The sequence below is a fragment of the Colias philodice genome, chromosome 16 (genome assembly GCF_061535455.1).
Source record: "Colias philodice isolate Cphi_HAF_F1 chromosome 16, ilColPhil1 Martin Lab GWU primary, whole genome shotgun sequence".
NCBI lineage: Eukaryota > Metazoa > Arthropoda > Insecta > Lepidoptera > Pieridae > Colias > Colias philodice.
In genome coordinates, this window is record NC_143101.1 from 1,737,240 (window position 1) to 1,755,712 (window position 18,473).

The 18,473-nt window shown below is 34.5% G+C and overlaps 2 protein-coding genes across 2 annotated transcripts; both read left to right on the top strand.

Moving 5' to 3' along the window:
• The first annotated feature begins 2,740 nt into the window (after window positions 1-2,740).
• On the top strand, window positions 2,741-4,861 carry LOC149481438 (uncharacterized). Its single transcript, XM_089704794.1, has 3 exons — window positions 2,741-2,824; window positions 3,302-3,863; window positions 4,597-4,861. The coding sequence occupies exons 1-3, from the start codon at window positions 2,816-2,818 to the stop codon at window positions 4,818-4,820; spliced, it is 795 nt and encodes a 264-aa protein (XP_089560920.1). The 5' UTR covers window positions 2,741-2,815; the 3' UTR covers window positions 4,821-4,861.
• A 2,987-nt stretch (window positions 4,862-7,848) lies between these two features.
• Window positions 7,849-10,170, top strand: LOC149481439 (pupal cuticle protein 27-like). The gene is made up of 4 exons (XM_089705318.1): window positions 7,849-7,885; window positions 8,468-8,702; window positions 9,530-9,778; window positions 10,052-10,170. The coding sequence occupies exons 1-4, from the start codon at window positions 7,874-7,876 to the stop codon at window positions 10,150-10,152; spliced, it is 597 nt and encodes a 198-aa protein (XP_089561444.1). The 5' UTR covers window positions 7,849-7,873; the 3' UTR covers window positions 10,153-10,170.
• Window positions 10,171-18,473: the final 8,303 nt, after the last annotated feature.

Genomic DNA, 18,473 nt, shown 5'->3' on the forward strand with positions numbered 1-18,473 from the left:
ATCTCAATATCAATCGAAGCACTACTAACGTAACAATGCTTGTTATTTAATAAGAAAGAAAGAAAATCTCTGCTCCACCTACATCATAACATATTTAATATATATAATATATTATATTATATTGACACATTTAAAATATTAATAAAATGTAAGTTAGAAGTCAACTCCTTGAGGTCAGAGTTAACATTGATAACCAAAATGTACAAATAAAGAGCACATCGCCGACACAAATCTTAAATGTATTTTTGAATAGATAGCCGTATAAGTGATCATGTGGTGCAATTGAATACACTGTCATTGAACTAGAATTATACGTATTGTACATATTAAACTGTGTTTTATTATATTAAATAATTATGCAAAAATACTATTTATTTAATTAAGATACCAATGTTTCATAATAATACTTTAATAATTTTTGTGAAAGGAATCTCTAAACTAGATCAGAAATCAAATTATTAATTCAACTAAACTTCTTAAATAATTGCTCTTGAATTAATAAAATGCATTTTTTACTCCCCTAAGTTGTGATTCCATATCAATCCATACTAATATTATAAATGCGAAAGTAACTCTGTCTGTCTGTTACTCAATCACGCCTGAACTACTGAACCAATTTGCATGAAATTTGGTATAGATATATTTTGATACCCGAGAAAGGACATAGGATAGGTTTTATCCCGGAAATCCTACGGGAACGGGTTTTTCTCTGAAAACGCGGGCGAAGCCGCGGGCGGAAAGCTAGTATTACTATATACTGTTACTGGATGTCTGTTACCTACTTTTACTACTCCTACTTATTTAGGAGATGAAACTTTTTCACCATAGCTTTTGTGTACGAACTGTTAATTATTCAATTAGCTTGTTGCTTATTGCATGATATTATGGGGATATAAAAAAATGATATGTCTGATGGACGTGAGACTCTTAAGAACAGATAAACTGATACGAATAATATTTTTCATTGGATCATAATATTTTGGGACATGTTTTCACGTAGAATAAGGAGCTTTTTAAAAAAAATACGTATTATTATTACATAGTTACATCGAACGCCTAAATTTGCAAGTCACTTAAACGTGTGAGCAGCTATGAGTTAAAAACTAGTACATATCAATAATTAATCTTCTTCATAAACCTAGGCTCGATAAAAACTAGCTGTTGTTACTGAATAATTATTGCACCTTAGATTTAGTATGGATACCTACTTTATCAGTTTTGAAGCTGAGGCTTTCGCTTTACAGTTTAGTCAGCAATTATGAATTGAATAAATTGTCAATTTTTGTATCAATCAACATAATATTTATGTTTTATATAACTTATTTTATTTAGCACTTAGGTCAAAATTTAAAAATAACACACTTTTATTTTCTATGAGCGGCCCGCCCCGGCTTCACTCGTGTTACATGTTTACGACGTATTCTCTCCATTCTCGCTTAGCAACACATTTGGCGATTAATTTTTGTTATATAGATAATATTCATGACGTCATATTTTGTACACGCAAACGAATTTACAAATAAGTACTTAGAATCCTTAAGATAAATATTTGAATTTTTTAAACTAAGTAGCTCAAAAGCTTCAGGAAAGCTTCCGAAAACTTTAACTGTGTAAAGATGAATTATTTCTGAGTGATTGACTATACAGTATGCATAACAACATTTTTCGAAGCATGACGAGCATAATATAGTGTACTATAAATCACTACATAGTATAAAACAAAGTCGCTTTCTCTGTCTCTATGTCCCGTTGTACGCTTAAATCTTTAAAACTACGCAACGGATTTCGATGCTGTTTTTTTTAATAGATAGAGTGATTTTCCAGGAATGTTTTAGTATATAGGTTCTCCAGGAATGTTTTAGTATATAGCGGACGAAGCTGCGGGTGGGTCGCTAGTAAATATTAAAGGCTAGCTAACATCTGCGTTTACTTTTCATATACATATTATTGAAATTAGCAATTAACCTTTTACGCCGTGTACGGTGTAGGCGTTCGTTTTTTACTTGTAATTGAGCCATCTCCGTTTTATTAACATAGTAACTTCTTAACTATATTCTATTACTGAGCAGTATTTATGCAACTACTTATTTGGATTTTTCTTATCATTTTTACTTTGACTATGATAGTAGCAACTATCATCGGATTTCTAATTAATGAAAAATACTTCCATGCTACTTTACTTTACACTCATGATATAAAATACTTTGTATTTGATGTTTTATTTTTCCCTTCCTCTCCCAAATTAAACAAGTTATACTATTGAAATACATTTATAATTTTTAATTATAATAAGGTAAATTTAATTTTATCTCTAAAATATTTTTTAAGTTGACACGTATTGAAGATGAGATACCAAACTAATATATCAAAATTGATTTTCAATTCATACTTTATAACAAAAAAACAATAAACTCTACCATCACGTATAAGTTCCGTCAGTCCAAACCCCAAAAAAAAACATTGCAAAATCGCAACTTCTTAATCGGCTGGTCTTCTAATCACGAATTATAAATCACGATTCATCAAAACTGCAATACAATAGAGCTTTCATAATGAAACCGATTGAATTACTGAAATTAATTATTACCCTTGAAAACCTTTGACTGACGAGGTCGAAAAAAAAAACATTACGCTAATTACTCGATCATGTATGTGATATCTCGCAAACTTTTTATTACTATGAGAATTACGTCAGAACACGCGTTTGATGGATCAGGATTAGGAGCAGGTCACTTGGTATATAATAGGTCACTTTGTTGGCAGAAGCACAGTTTCGAGTGAGCTTCACATTCGGTAGTACATCCAACAATACAAAATGAAACTGGTAAATAGAATTTTTATACTAATATTCATATAATATTTAAAACAATTCAACTCATCCATCAAGTGCTATCAAAATTTGAAGTTTTAACATCGAACTGTGTATTCCAATATCCAGTAAAACATTTTCCTGCGCTTTAACTTAACTATAACGACTTTTCTCAAGCTTTTCCATTTTAATACGTGTTCAATATCTACCCCAAAAGTATACTTTTTATACAAGTAAACAATTTAAAACTTCCCTAAAATAGACATAAGAGTTCAGTGTAAAAATAATTAATTAACTAATATGTATCACCATCCAATTTCATAATTTTACTGTTATAATGACCTAAAAATCTCCCTCGTCATATTGTTACTAATCTTATTTCCACCACTTATCCATAGTTAACTTACTACTCCTTTAAAACAAGTTTGTATCAAAATTTTCTTTTAATCAGATTGTCTCTTAAAAACATGTCTTAATAATTTCTTCTTACAGTTTGTCATCGCCGCTTGCATCGCTGTCGCCGCAGCAGGCCGTCTGGAGCACCTGGAACGTGGTTACCTTCCACCAGACAGTTCCAACTCTCTCTCCGGTGGTTTTAACTCGCACAGCGGATCCCAAAACGGTTTTGGATCCTCATCTGGACATTTCGGAGCCAGCGCTCGAGGATCCCAGGGCTCCAACGCTTTCGGCCATGGTGGATCTTCTTTCAACAGCGGTTTTGACAGCCAGGGATCTAATGGATTTGGATTACACGGTGCATCTAATGGTTTCGGGTCCCACGGGGCATCCAACAGTTTCGAATCACAGGGGGCGTCTAATGGATTCGGATCACAGGGGGCATCCAATGGTTTCGGATCCCACGGTTCGTCAAATGGTTTTGGATCACAGGGGGCGTCCAATGGCTTCTCCTCCCATTCGCACGGATCTGGTTTCAATTCCAACCAAGGTTTTGGATCTAACAGCGCTTTGAATGCCGCTGACTTGAAGCAATACCTGCCCCCAGACCAGCCCTCATCTGGTTCTCTCCATGGCTTCTCCGGATCTTCCATCAAACGTGAGTAATTTAAATATTTAATTTTAATACAAAATATTTTCGTTTAAATAAAAGTGACTTCATTGAAAATTGCACAGAATTGCAGCACTAAAATACACATTTATTAACAAAAACTATCAATTAAATATGCATATTATCTCAATGAAATTTAATAATTTACGGCAATTTGTTCTTGTCTATCTATTAATATAAAACATTGTATATCTATCAATTGACAAATCACTACTTTAATAAATTCTATAAAAACAACATTTATCCAATACAAACAGTTTATAAATATACTAGCGGTCCGCCCCGGCTTCGCCCGTGGTACATATGAAAAATAGATGTTGGCCGATTCTCAGACTTACCCGATATGCACAGAAAATTTCATGAGAATCGGTCCACCCGTTTCGGAGGAGTATGCAGACTAACATTGTGACACGAGAATTTTATATATAAGATTAGGAGCACTTGTCAATAAGTATTTGCAATTGATAATAGTGTAAAAATAATTTTAGTCATTTTTACATCAATAAAACCGCATACTACTCTTTAATCATCGATCATCATTATTCCATATACCCTCTATACCTTTCTCAACATAATAATAATCGTACACGACTACTCCATTCCTTTCCCAACCTAATCAATTTATTCGCCACCTGCCCTATTATTTATTTTTCGTAATAATCAATCTACTAACACCTATCTGCCTTACTATTTCTCTTCATAATAACCAATCTACTTACAGCTGCCTGCTCAACATGTGGCTTCGGACGCACGCAATCCCAGTACTCCCAGAACCAATATGCCCAGGCCCCCAGCACACAATACGGTCAGCCACAGTTCGGATCCCAGCAGAACAATGCTTTCGCTGCAACCCGTTCTTTTGAAGCCAACCGTCAATACCTGGCTCCTAAGTCCCAGGAGATTCCTCAGCAACCCTTCGACGAACAGACAGGCTATCATTACTGATGTGTTGTGTTCATTGTATAGTATTAAATGATTGAATTGTATGTTGTGTTTTATTTAACTAAGGGCCGATTTTTCAATCCTTGTTTAAAACTTATCCGTCCAATAAAGTATTACACGATAATATTAAAATGTCACCTGTACACTGTCAAATACAGGTAATTAGAATACATTTTTGAAATGTTAATTTAATACGTTATTCAACGAATAAGTTTTAACCAAGGATTGAAAAATCGGCCCTAAAATGAATATAAACGAGAGAAAGAATCACTAATCAACGCCTGTAAGGTGTTTTGAAATTACTATCACTTTATGAATAACTTCTATACTTTTATAGTTCTTTAGAAATCAGACCAAATAGCTAGTAATGAAATAACACATTTCTTTTTAATAAACTAGCGGTCCGCCCCGGCTTCGCCCGTGGTACCTACATGTTTACATTTTTTTTTTCATAAAAACTATCCTATCTCTCAAGTTGGATCGAACTGCACATGGTGTGCAAATTTTATTATAATCGGTTAAGTGGTTTAGGAGTCCATTGAGGACAAACATTGTGACACGAGATTTATATATATTAAGATGATTATAAGACTTAATAGTAGGCTATTTTTAAACACTAATAATTTTCAGCCAGTCACGCATAAGCTCACTTTCAATGAAAAGCACTCACTTAGAGCTTTATGTATTCTTAAATAAACTTATTAACATCATTAAAATCACGTCTTAAAGCCTGTTTTAATATATAGCAAACTGAAAATGTTTATACACTTTTATAATAATTGAAATAAACTATATCACTACAATACAGAGTAGAACAAAAGCTCTGTTGTTGTCTGTCGTTCACTATGTATTTTTAAGTGTGACTATAATATTTTGTTAAGTTTGGGGAAAGCCGCGCATGAAAAGATAGACATCTAATTATTATTTGACCAATGACGATAACAGCCACTCTTCTTACCAAAACAAAAAAATAATTAAAAATCTGACTCAACAAGAATTAAGTTTCAAATGTCAATAAAGTGTCAATATAACAAAAGACATATTATTATGTTACACAAATGACAGTCTACGAGCGAAATATAACACAAAATTACAAAATCATCGTATATTAGATAGTTTTATGAAATAAATATTATTTTAATCCTACTAATATTACTTACTAGCTTTCCGCCCGCGGCTTCGCCCTCATTTTCAAAGATAAACCCGCATAGTTCCCGTTCCCGTGGGATTTCCGGGATAAAACCTATCCTATGTGTTAATCCAAGTTACTCTCTATATGTGTGCTAAAATTGATTGTAATCGGTTCAGTAGTTTTTGCGTGAAAGAGTAACAAACATCCATACAAACTTTCACATTTATAATATTAATAGGATAAATGCAAAATTTTGTGAGGATGGATGTTCATGTCTCTTTCACGAAAAAGCTATGGACGAAGCTTTTCAGGAATAATATAGGTTATCAGAATATCATAGGAGCTATAGAACTACTTAATTTTGCCCGTGGATTAAAAATAAAAAAAAAAATAGTAAAAAATTCAACCACAAGGTGGGAATCAAACCCACGTCTTTCGCCTTTAAAAGTTAAGTGTACTGATTGCAAAGTATCCGCAAAAATTGGCTAATTAGCTAATCGGCTTAACGCACATCTATCGAGTCATTAAGAAGACGTTTGGACAATATGATTTTTTCTATATTTTATACTAAAGGGAGTACAAAAGATCACCTGGGTCGATAAATATTAATAACCTTCCGTAATTACGGCACAAGTTCGCGTCAATTGGACGCGCCCATTTAGTTTTCGACACAGATCATTCAATGGGTTTCAGTGAAGATGCTTAAGCTTTGGTCACATTGAGCTTTTTCATATATGGTAATTAAAAAAATGAACTAAATTTATGAATGATTGAAGAACTTGTGTTGTAAAAAGATGTGTTATTGTTTATATTGCAAGAATTACTATTTATTAATTTTATTACCATTTTAGGCATTGTGAGTGTCTCTTTTTTTAATTGGTATGTTGACGTGTAGCGTGATAAATTCATACCTACTTATTATTATTAGTATGTTTTCGTAATTTTTACAAAAATAACTATCAAATGTAGATCCAGCAGATGCTTTTAAAAATTACAAAATAAAAAATATGATAATTTACATATTTTAGCCATCTGCTAATATACCAATATAATCAAGACCATTAATACTAATATAACAGACATAGGTAATATAACTTTTCTAAAATAGACTCCATCAAGGCGAAAGCCCAGTGTAACCACAGCTTTTCAATTTTAAAAGCACATTTTTTGCGTAAATTATTATTAGCGATGCGTGTATTGTAGCGGTTATATTTAAACAAGGAAGGCACAATTAACAATTATTATTGTTCTATATTTAAAGCACAAAAAATCTTATTGTTACATAACGTTTCAAAAATAATTGATTTAAAAGCTTCCATAAAAGGTTGTCTCGATTCTTTTTTTACGTGAACTTTATGTTCTTCTTACAATATTAACATCCGTCGCTAATGGGAGTTATATGCCTAATAGACTTTTGGGTACAAAGTATGTAACGTTCTAAGAATATGTTTTAACTAGCTTTCCGCCCGCGGCTTCGCCCGCGTTTTGAAAGAAAAACCCGCATAGTTCCCGTTCCGTGGGATTTCCGGGATGAAACCTATCCTATGTGTTAATCCAAGTTACCCTCTATATGTGTGCTAAATTTAATTGTAATCGGTTCAGTAGTATTTGCGTGAAAGTGTAACAAACACACACACACACACACACACATCCTCACAAACTTTCGCATTTATAATATTATAGTAGGATATAAGCTTCGCTAAATACTTTACCAATTACAATTCAATTTAAAATCGGTAAGGTCAAAGATTGTACCTAATTTTTGGAAATCTTCTATAGAAAGTGACTTTTTCAAAGGTCGTCAGGTAGGTACAGATATTTTAATGTGTTATTTTATTTCTTTGTCTCATATATAAGGATGGGATTAACTTAATAATGTCACAGTACAATTGTGTTCAGAATTAACAGGATTAAAATATTCAAAATGCTGAACTTGGTAAGTGTGAAAATTTTATTTAAATTGCATTAAAAATTGCAGCATACGATCATAATCCGATTGGTTATAATATTGTAAGCAGTTAAAAGAAGTAATACTAGTTAAGGAATGTTTTATATATTACTAGCGGTCCGCCCCGGCTTCACCCGTGGTACCTACATGTTTAAACTATCGACCTATCTCTCAAGTTGGATCGAACTGCACATGGTGTGCGAATTTTATTATAATCGGTTTAGGAGTCCATTGAGAACAAACATTGTGACACGAGATTTATATTATATTATTATATTAAGATTCTTACGGGAAAAAGTCTTCCCGATTTCTATGAGTTCTAAGAAGCCAGAAACCTCCGACAAACTTTAGTTAAATTATACCAGCTGCTCACCCCTGTTTCACCCGTGTTTGTCAGTTATGGTAAAAATAGTTTTAAAGGTTTCCTTGTAAATTTTACATTTTCCTCTCCATAATATACTCGTGCCTTAACTAAAATATGAAAAAAGAGGATTTGGTGGAGCCGCTCTCTAGTTTTTCGCTTAGCAACAATCATAGCTCCACAATATTTTGACTTTATTTCAATTCCAGGTCACATTCGCCTCCCTCCTCGCATACAGCACAGCTGGTCTACTACCAACAGCAACTCCAGGTGACACATACCTTCCACCTGGATCATCAGCTCAGAGTGCCACCTACCTCCCACCTGGATCTTCAGCTCAGAGTGCCACCTACCTTCCACCTGGTAATGGCAATACGAGAGCACAGCAGGCGGTGGAGAGAAATGCAGCTGTTCTGAAATTGGATCAGGAAATTGGTGAAGAAGGTAGATAATATTTAGTTTTATTGTATTCAAATACTTTATAAATTATAAAAATTTAAAGAATAGAAGGATTCGATTGATCATGTGGGATCACGGGTGGTCGGCAGGCACCGCTTTCCCGGCATGGCAAAAAGTCGCGGTTTCAAATGACTCGTAATATGTATATTTTTTTTAGTCTTCAAAAATTTCCTAATAATATAGTCTAATATTATTACAATTTAATGAAATACAAGCTATAGTAATCTAGTATTTGAACCTATGAATTAAAAGTATCTAAATTTAAAACACACTTTAAATATAGGAATCTATAAAAGATTACCAATTAAAGCAGTCTCCAAAAGATAAAAAAGAAACAAATTTAAATCTAAATTAATGGGCCTTCGGTAAAACAATCACGATCGCGGAAGATCAAACATTTAACGAGATTAAGCATTAAACACGAAATCAGTGCTTAATTGAAGCTTTAATGTATTCATATTTAAATGCTTTATTAAAAAGGACAAAGAGTACTTCATACTTAATTAGTTATTACGTGGTATTTAGTAAAAAATTGATAAAAACTTAATCACGCCTAAATCTGCGTGTCGAATTTTGGAACAGCTTGAACCGCCTAACAACATTAGTACGTTTGGATTATCAATCTGGAGTACATTGTAGTATTTAGTTCAAAAATTAGGTTTAAATTCCTAACTTTTAATATTTATTTACTACAGCAAATTATTGACAAAAAAGGTGAATCCTCAACTTCATACACGACTAAATAAGGAATCTCATCTAACCAATCTACAGAAAAATTCTAACAAATTATTAATTTAGAAAACTGCAAACAGGTTTTCGCTACTCTTACGAAACATCCAACAACATACAAGCTGAAGAAGCAGGCGACAGCACTCAAACACGAGGCGGTTTCTCCTACAAAGGCGACGATGGCAAGACCTACTCCATCACGTTCACAGCCGGAGAGGGCGGATACCAGCCCCAGGGTGACCATCTGCCAGTACCACCCCCTACTCCCCAGGAAATCCTGTTGGCTTTAGAACAGAACGCCCGTGATGAAGCTGCAGGCATATTTGATGATGGTATGTTTTGCTACTCAAAACTTGAAGGTGTTTAAATTTATGTAAATTAGTTATAATGATTAGTAGTAACCGGTAGGAGCAATATTTATAATTTAACTAACACGAAAATTACTTTGAAGAATTTAAAGAACTATAAATTTAAAAAAAGGAGATCAACAGTAATTTGATAAAATTGAAATAATTATTAAATTATTTGCTTCTATTCCGCAATTAGACAATATCTTTACTATGAAAAAAATAAATATATGTTATTTTTTTATTCTTATTTTTTAGGTCAATACCACGCCGAAGCCTCTGGAAATGCTGGATCTGCAAGCTTCAGCTCAGCTAATAGACAAGGCAGCTTTAACTCAAAATCTGGTTACTCTTACTAAAAATAGAAATGTGATTATTTGAATACATTGTTTTATACAGATGAGCAAGCTATTTATACCTAAATGAGAATTTTTATGAATAAAATTTGACACCATCTATACATATAATAAAATCGTAGGAAAGTCAAAACTGTACATTGAATATTTTTTTAAAAGAATACATAATCCATGATCTATAATCGATATAGAAGCCAAAAATATAGTTTTTAGAATTTTTGTCTGTTTGTCTGTTTGTCTGTTTGTCTGTTTGTCTGTATGTTTGACCGAGCTAATCTCGAAAAGTACTGCATAGATTTACTTCAAATTTTGCATGAATATTCCTAAGAGGTCGGGTGAGGATAGTTTAAACATATTATCATGATATCACCTTCGGGGGAGGAGCTGTGAACCTTTATTTTTCTTACATATTCCGTGTAGTACGACAGCGTACAATCTAAAGACTCATGTTTAAATGTTGGTTTCGAGTAAGCCATGCTATTATCTAGCTTTACAAAATAAAAACTATGTCATTTACGTAATTTGGGCAGAGAAACAGTTTAATGAATTTAGTAGTATAATAAAGACAAATCTGAAACAGCGCCATCTATGAGATTTCGTAAAAATCAAATCAATTTACATGTTAACACTACTAAAAATACTGTTGAAAATTAATAATTTAAATATAATCATGTTATTTATTTAACTCTTTAACCCATATCTTCCCTTCCCTATAAGGTGCGCTTATATTTCGTGTGAATATACTACATTTTTAAAAGTGAGGGTAGATGTTTATTATTTTAAGTCAAACTAGACACCATTACAATCTCAGAGCAATATTACAATTAATCTAATATTGATTGTGTTCATTGGTTACATTTTTAAAATCTTCGTGTTTTATAAATTTATAAAGAATAGAAAAAATTCGATCACGAGGCGGGACTCGAACCCACATAATTTCGTGATCGAATGTTTCTATTCTTTATAAATTTATTATTTATAAATTTATATTTATAAAGCATTTGAATGTCATAAAACCAAAAATATCAAATTCAATCTTTGTGTTTTGTGAATTTTCACCATGCGTTCCCACAAAAGGTAAGTTGTTACTTTTATAGGTATTTATTATTTATAATGATAGCAATTCATGTTTTTTAAAGTGAAACTTTTATTACATCGTCTCAAACTTTTTGGTCTGTGTAGCGCATGTCGCGTGACGGTCGAACCGTACGATGATTATCGTACAAATACGATAATTTTGTGCCTAAGTTTCACTTTTACCGTGGTTTCATAAAACCACACAACATTTTTATTGGTTTTATAAAGGTTTTATATTACACTTTTAGAATTAAATAATAAAATTATGAATTCTTTTTGACTTTTACAAGATTTTGAGGTGCGTTGGGAACAGTAGTTTGTTGATAAAATTTTATTTGTAAGTAGCTTTTTTTATAGATTTACAGTTAACTTTTGATTTTTTATTTACAGATTCAATGTTCATAAAATTATATCGCCTTTGGAAGACGATTTCTGCTGACAATTTTACAACACCACAATAAAAAATAAAATTGATGATTTGATGATGAAGATAGTGGCAGCGAGGATTAAGTGGAAATTAGTACCTAATCATCCGCTTCGTCAATTTTTGACTGAAGTTAATGTCCAACGTATGGTTCAATCATTGGAAGTATCTCGGGTAATTTTGGAGGATATTTTTCAGGAAGGAGAGAAGGGGCAGCCAACCACATATCAAAGTACTACGTTTTAGTACCGAAAAAAATGTTATTGCCAAATGAAACATAAATTTTGCACTCACAACTGTACAAGTTATGATTTTTATTCTGACTTTGCTGTTATCTGATTATAATATTTATCGTTATGGCTATCGACCGTACTGGGATGAGAGTACATGATATACTCATCATCCAGGATTGCATAGAGCATTTTCACACTGAAAAAGATGTTTTCTTTGAATCGTAGTTGCTTCATTTATTTATTTTTAATCATTTTACATAATATGTTTTATATTTGCCCATTTTCATTATATTTTATAAATAAAATGGAACCAACATAACTTTGTTGTGTATCATTTCTCTATTAATAACCCGTAGGCATATTTTCCAAGCGCCCCATTTAAGGTGCGGTCCTGAAATTTTAATGTATACTTTTGCCTAATATAAGCTCAAGCTCATTTTTAGATGAAAATAACAAAGAGAACTTATTTATTAAAATTTAGTAGATAAAAGAAATTATGTTACGATTTTATAAGAAAACACAGTATATTTATTAGGCGGCGGTGATTTTCCAGGCAAAAGATATTCATCAGCTCAATAAAATTCAATAGTAGGTATGCTGTTAGTTATTCTTTAAATTCACAGATTGTAATGAGCATTTCCGCATGCAAGTTGTATCGTAGTTTAGATATATCATAGTTTTGACACATTAAAGTTCCAACAAAACCCTCAAATTTTTGAGCAGAGTTGAGCAAGATAATTTAAAAAATGTGCTGTGTTAAGTATTATAGAAAAGGTTAGTTCGTTGATAATTATTATTTCTTCATCATTTACATGTTGTTAAATGTCAGTAAAAATAAACTGTGACTGTTAATACTTTTGTTCAGTATTTACCTGTATGATTATTGCTTGGTAATTAATATGTATATTTTCATGTCGAATAGCTAGATAATTATAAACATAAGTGTGATGTGAAACTAGCTGGATTTATTTTTACACACTCACAGCCATATATTTTATATTAAAATAGTGTTAATAGTGTAAATCATAATATTTTTTCACAATTAAAAATATTTCCTTTTTTCTGATGGTATTGGCATCGAATTAAACCGCGCTGTCGTTTCGTTCACTAAAAGTGATGTTATGAGGACCGAATATGTAGCCGCCTCAACTTACGGAAACGAGAGTAACCTGCGTTGTCTGTTAGTTATTGTATAGTCGAATTTAACGTTACATGGAAATTGGAATCTAAATATATTATGTATACTTATATTAAATCTGTACATGAAATATATTTCCTAAATAACTATCACGGGGTGATTAGGGATCGACACTGATGCCAACGAAGCAAACAGTAAAATTTTTGTCCGTCTGTCTGTCCGTATAACCGTTATAGAAACAAAAAACTACTCGACGGATTTAAACGAAACTTGGTACAATTATTTTACATATTCCTGAGCAGAGCAGTAAAAGTAGAGTCAAAGCTACACAGAAATCATATTGTATGAAAGAAATGTTCTCCTTATTATATAAAAAATATCTCTCGACATCATAAATGTATATCTTTTATGGTTGACTCACAATAACACGTGTAACTTCCGATAGCTTAGGAGTTCGAAGCTTTCTGATTATATTTGTCTATAACACTCTCAGTCCGTCTCAACTCAATTTTTATTTTCATGCATCAGTGCCACCTAAAAAATCTTTATCTCGAAAATCGAGCAAAGCTAAGAAAATGAGATATAAGAGTTCTCAAGAATCGTTAGAGGTAAGAGGCTTACTATAGGCCGAAAACAACATGTGTTATGCCGAGAACCTGAAACCGCTTCACAACGAGAATTGCGGCTCACAGCTGACCGCGAACGGCATGTACTATCCCGTGAGACCGAATCCTTCACTGAGAGGGTATAATGTCCCACAGCTGATCACGGCCGTCATATTTTATCTCGAGAATCTGAAACTTTTACTCAATATGAAGACCGTTTGACAAATGATAGGGTGCACCATAATATTATTCGATCTCTTGAAGATGAACATGAGCATAAGCAATGACTAGAGTAAGGATGCGAATATTACAATTAATTGAGACAAAAACGATTAATAAGTTTGTTTAATGAAAGATTAAGAATTGAAACTATTCGGTCTCTGGAAACGGACGAATAGCGAGAGGCCCCTCTTACTGCAGACAGATTTCGACATAGTCTTAATGACTTAGATTAGAGGTAAACATAGAAGATCAATCTACGAATTCGGTGGTGGGGTCCGACAAATATAAAAGTGGGTTTGCTTATAACCTCACAATTGATTACAGATCATCTTCTGTATAGGCGATTGTTAAATATGAAAGGGACGTCAATGAAACACGCTAGATCAATGCAAACTGTTTTTTAATAAAGATTTCTGCCTACCTACACATACATGATATTTTATGACATTGCATACATAACACTTTTCCCTTCTTAATTAAACACTATATATTCAATAAGTCTGATTCACACTTAAAGTTAGCAAAACAACATTTTATACTGTTATAACATAAAAAGTCATACCTATTGTTTAAAATATAGTAATGACGTTTAAAAACATTCACCCCACACTAAAAATAGCACGTAACTGACAATATAATATTACATATAGTTTACATCCGTTTAAGTTTTCGTATACAGCGCAATGCTGCTTTCCTACGTATACGCTCATGCTGCACTGGTGATTTCGGTGAAGCGGCCAGGTCCCGCCGCTCCCCGTCACCCTCCACATCATCCACACCTTCCTGCCCTTGCGAGCCCAAACTACACGCTTCATCCTCAACACTATTACCTCCTCCCTCTTTCCTCTCATAACTCTCACTATCCGATGGTGACGACACGGCCTGACTTAACGAAAAACGCGATTTTCTAGTAAGTAATTGATCGATATGCCGCTTGTGCTTCCGCCCGTCGCTCGTTTGAACTTTATATGATACGGGACTAAGGCTATCAGTGATAATCCCGTCGACCCACTTACTATTATTCTTTGAATAATCTCGCATGAATATTCGATCACCTTCTTTAGCAATTCGCAAAGGCGTTGGTCGACGTTGCTCTTCCACTATCTGAGCGGCGCGCACTCGTTCAGCCGTATCGGGTCGCATCAAATCAAGACGCCCACGCAAACGTCTCCCTAACAAAGACACTGCAGGTTCGACTCCTGTCGTGCATTGTTCCGTATTTCTGTACGAAAATAAAAACCGAGTAAGCGCAACGCTAGCATCAGTTCTATCTACCTGTGCTTTTTTAAGTACTGATTTTATAGAACGCACCGCATTTTCAGCGGCTCCGTTACTAGAGGGATGATAAGGTGCGATTAACGTATGTTTAATTCCATTTCGTTGTAAATAGTTTGCAAATTCCGATGACGAAAATGGAGGCCCGTTATCACTTATTAATCTTTTAGGTAACCCGAAACGTGCAAACCATTGTCTTAAACAATTAATCACTAAACGTGCGGACGTCGAGCTTACCTTTTCTACCTCTATCCACTTTGAATGAGCGTCAATCAAAATTAAATAGTAATCATGATTAAAGGGACCCAAAAAATCAATATGTACTCGCGACCATGGTTCGCTCGGCCAGGGCCACGAGTGCACGGGCGCAGCACGCGGCGCCGCCCGCGTCTCGCGGCACGCGGCACACTCACGGGCTATGCATTCTATATCACTATCTATGTTATCCCACCACACATAATTACGAGCAATCTGTTTCATTTTTATTATACCCGGATGTCCCTCATGAATTTCTTTTAAAACGATTTCCCTTAAAGACCTAGGAACGATAATTCTATAACCCCAAACGATGCAGCCTTGGTCTATATGCAGACTTTCTTTACGATTAGAATAACATAATTCTATTTTATTTAATTCGCTTTTAGGTGGCCAACCGTATAGTATAAACCCATAAATCTTGCTTAACAAAGAATCTTTAGCCGTCTCAATTTTAATATCTTTAAAATTAATCGGAAAATTATCTTGTGCAAAATTAAGATAACTACATTCTTCACTTCTTAAATTGCAATCTATAAATTTAAGAGGAAGACGCGAAAGAGTATCTGCAAAACAATTATTTTTTGATGACACAAATTCTATATCGAAATCATAGGCTGCCAGCTTTACGGCGTAACGTTGCAAACGACTAGCCGCGGTCATCGGAATTCCTTTATTCTTTCCAAAAATATAGCTTAAGGGACGGTGATCGCTTCGCAGAGTGAATTTCCTCCCGTACAAATATTGGTGATGCTTCGTGACCCCAAAAACGATCGCCAAAGCTTCTTTATCTAATTGTGAATAATTAGTCTCTGCCGAATTTAACGTACGACTCGCCGCGCACAGCAGCCGCTCCGCGCCGGCCGCGTCGCGCTGCGTCAACACCGCGCCCACCCCGTACGCGCTGCTATCCACTGAAAGGATCAACGCACGCTTAGGATCGTAATGCGCGAGCACAGGAGAACTACTCAGCACCTTTTTAATTTTTGCAAATGCCCTATCACACATATCCGTCCATTCCCATGTAACATTCTTTTTTAATAAATCATACAGTGGCTTAAGTATATCGCTCATGTTTATACAAAATTTAGAATAAAAGTTCACTAGACCCATAAAACTTTTAAGTTGCGTTATATTAGTAGGACGGGGCGCTCCCACAATTGCATCTATTTTCGTCTTATCCGTATGTAGACCGAATTTATTTATTTTATATCCTAAATAAGTTACACTGTCTTGAAAAAATCGACATTTAGAAAAATTTATTCTTAACCCGTTTTCTTGCAATCTTTGTAGGACCGCCCTTAAATTTTTTAAATGTGTTAATTTGTCCTTACCAGTGACACAAATGTCATCCGCAAACACAGCCGTAGAAGGCAACCCACTTAATGTTTCTTCCATAATTTTTTGAAAATTTTCAGGTATACATTTTATACCGAATGGAACACGCTTATAAACAAAAGTACCAATGTGAGTCGTGATTGCCGTCATCGGTTGTGAATCCTCATGTAAAATACATTGTTGAAATGCATTTGATAAATCTAATTTAGTATATTGTTCACCTCCCCCCAATACAGCAAACAAATCTTCGATACGAGGGAGTGGGTAATGAAAATCCTTTAACAATGGATTTATAGTTACCTTATAATCACCACACAATCTTATCGTACCGTTCCGCTTAACAACAGGTACAATCGGTGTGCCATAGTCTGATCTCTCAACTTTATAAATGACACCCATCCGTTGCAGTTTTTCCAGTTCTTGCTCGACAGGTTTACGAAGCGCAAGAGGTAATGGACGCGATTTAACAAATATAGGCGTATTGTCATTTAAATACAATTTAAATTTTGATTTAAACGTTCCTAACCCGTCTGCAAATACTTCAGGAAATTCATTACGTAAAGAAACTGCAACGGATTCGCTATCACACATGTTATATAACTCGCTAATTCCTAATTTTAAATGTTTTATCCACATTCTGCCCATCAATGGGGGGCCACCATTTTCAATTATATATAATTTAACATTTTCGGCCATCATTTTTCCACAAAAAACATTTACTACAATATAACCGATCGTCTTAATAATACCACCAGTATACGACTTTAAAATTAGCGAGTTATTTTGAATCGGAATATGACTAAAATTATCATTATAATACATTTTTGAAATTACAGAAATTTTACTTCCAGTATCGATTTCAAACTTACATGAAACATTATTAACCCTTAAATTAACATAATACGGCCCGTCGCCGTCACAGTTTACTACTATATTATAGAAATTACTACATTCGTCCGAAGAAGAATCATTTAGAAAGTACTGAGATTTACTCTTACCGTTTAAAATCGATTCACTTTTTTTACACACTGCTTTTAAATGACCTCTTTGACCGCACATGTCACAATTATAATTTTTAAACCGACACTTGCCCTCTGCATGACCCGATTTACCACAGCGCGCACATATCCGCTGCCCGGTGAGCGCGCGCGCGGCCCCGCTCGGCCCAGCGCCGGCGCCGCGCGGCCCCGCGCCTGCGATGCGATGCAAGCCGTCGTCCGCGAGCGGCGCGGAGCGGCCCGCCAGCGCGCCCGGAGCGCACGCCGTCGCCGCATGCCGTTCCGCCGCCTCCAAAGCCAAAGCCAACTCCACCGCTCTCTTGTAGTTAATACTCTTTTCCGCAAATATTCTTGATCTCATGTCTTCATTGCACAGACCCGAAACGAACTGATCGCGTAAATTATTCTCCAAACATAAACCAAAGTTGCACGTTTTAGCAAGATGTTTTAGTGCTTGCAAATATTCTCGCACACTCTCCCCTTGACGCTGAATTCTTTGTCGGAACACGTGTCTTTCTGCTATTTCTGAGCGATCAGGTTCGAGATGATCTTTCACCAACTTGATTAAATCGTCGTAACCTTTCGACTCGGGAGTATCGGGTGAACACAAATCACACATCAGTTCGTAACACTCGGCGCCGACCACGGTAACCAACATGGCTACTCTCAAAGAATCGTCGATACTATTTAAACTTATAAATTGGTTCACACGACGAACATAAGCGTCCCAATTGTTACTGTTAATATTATAGGGTTCTA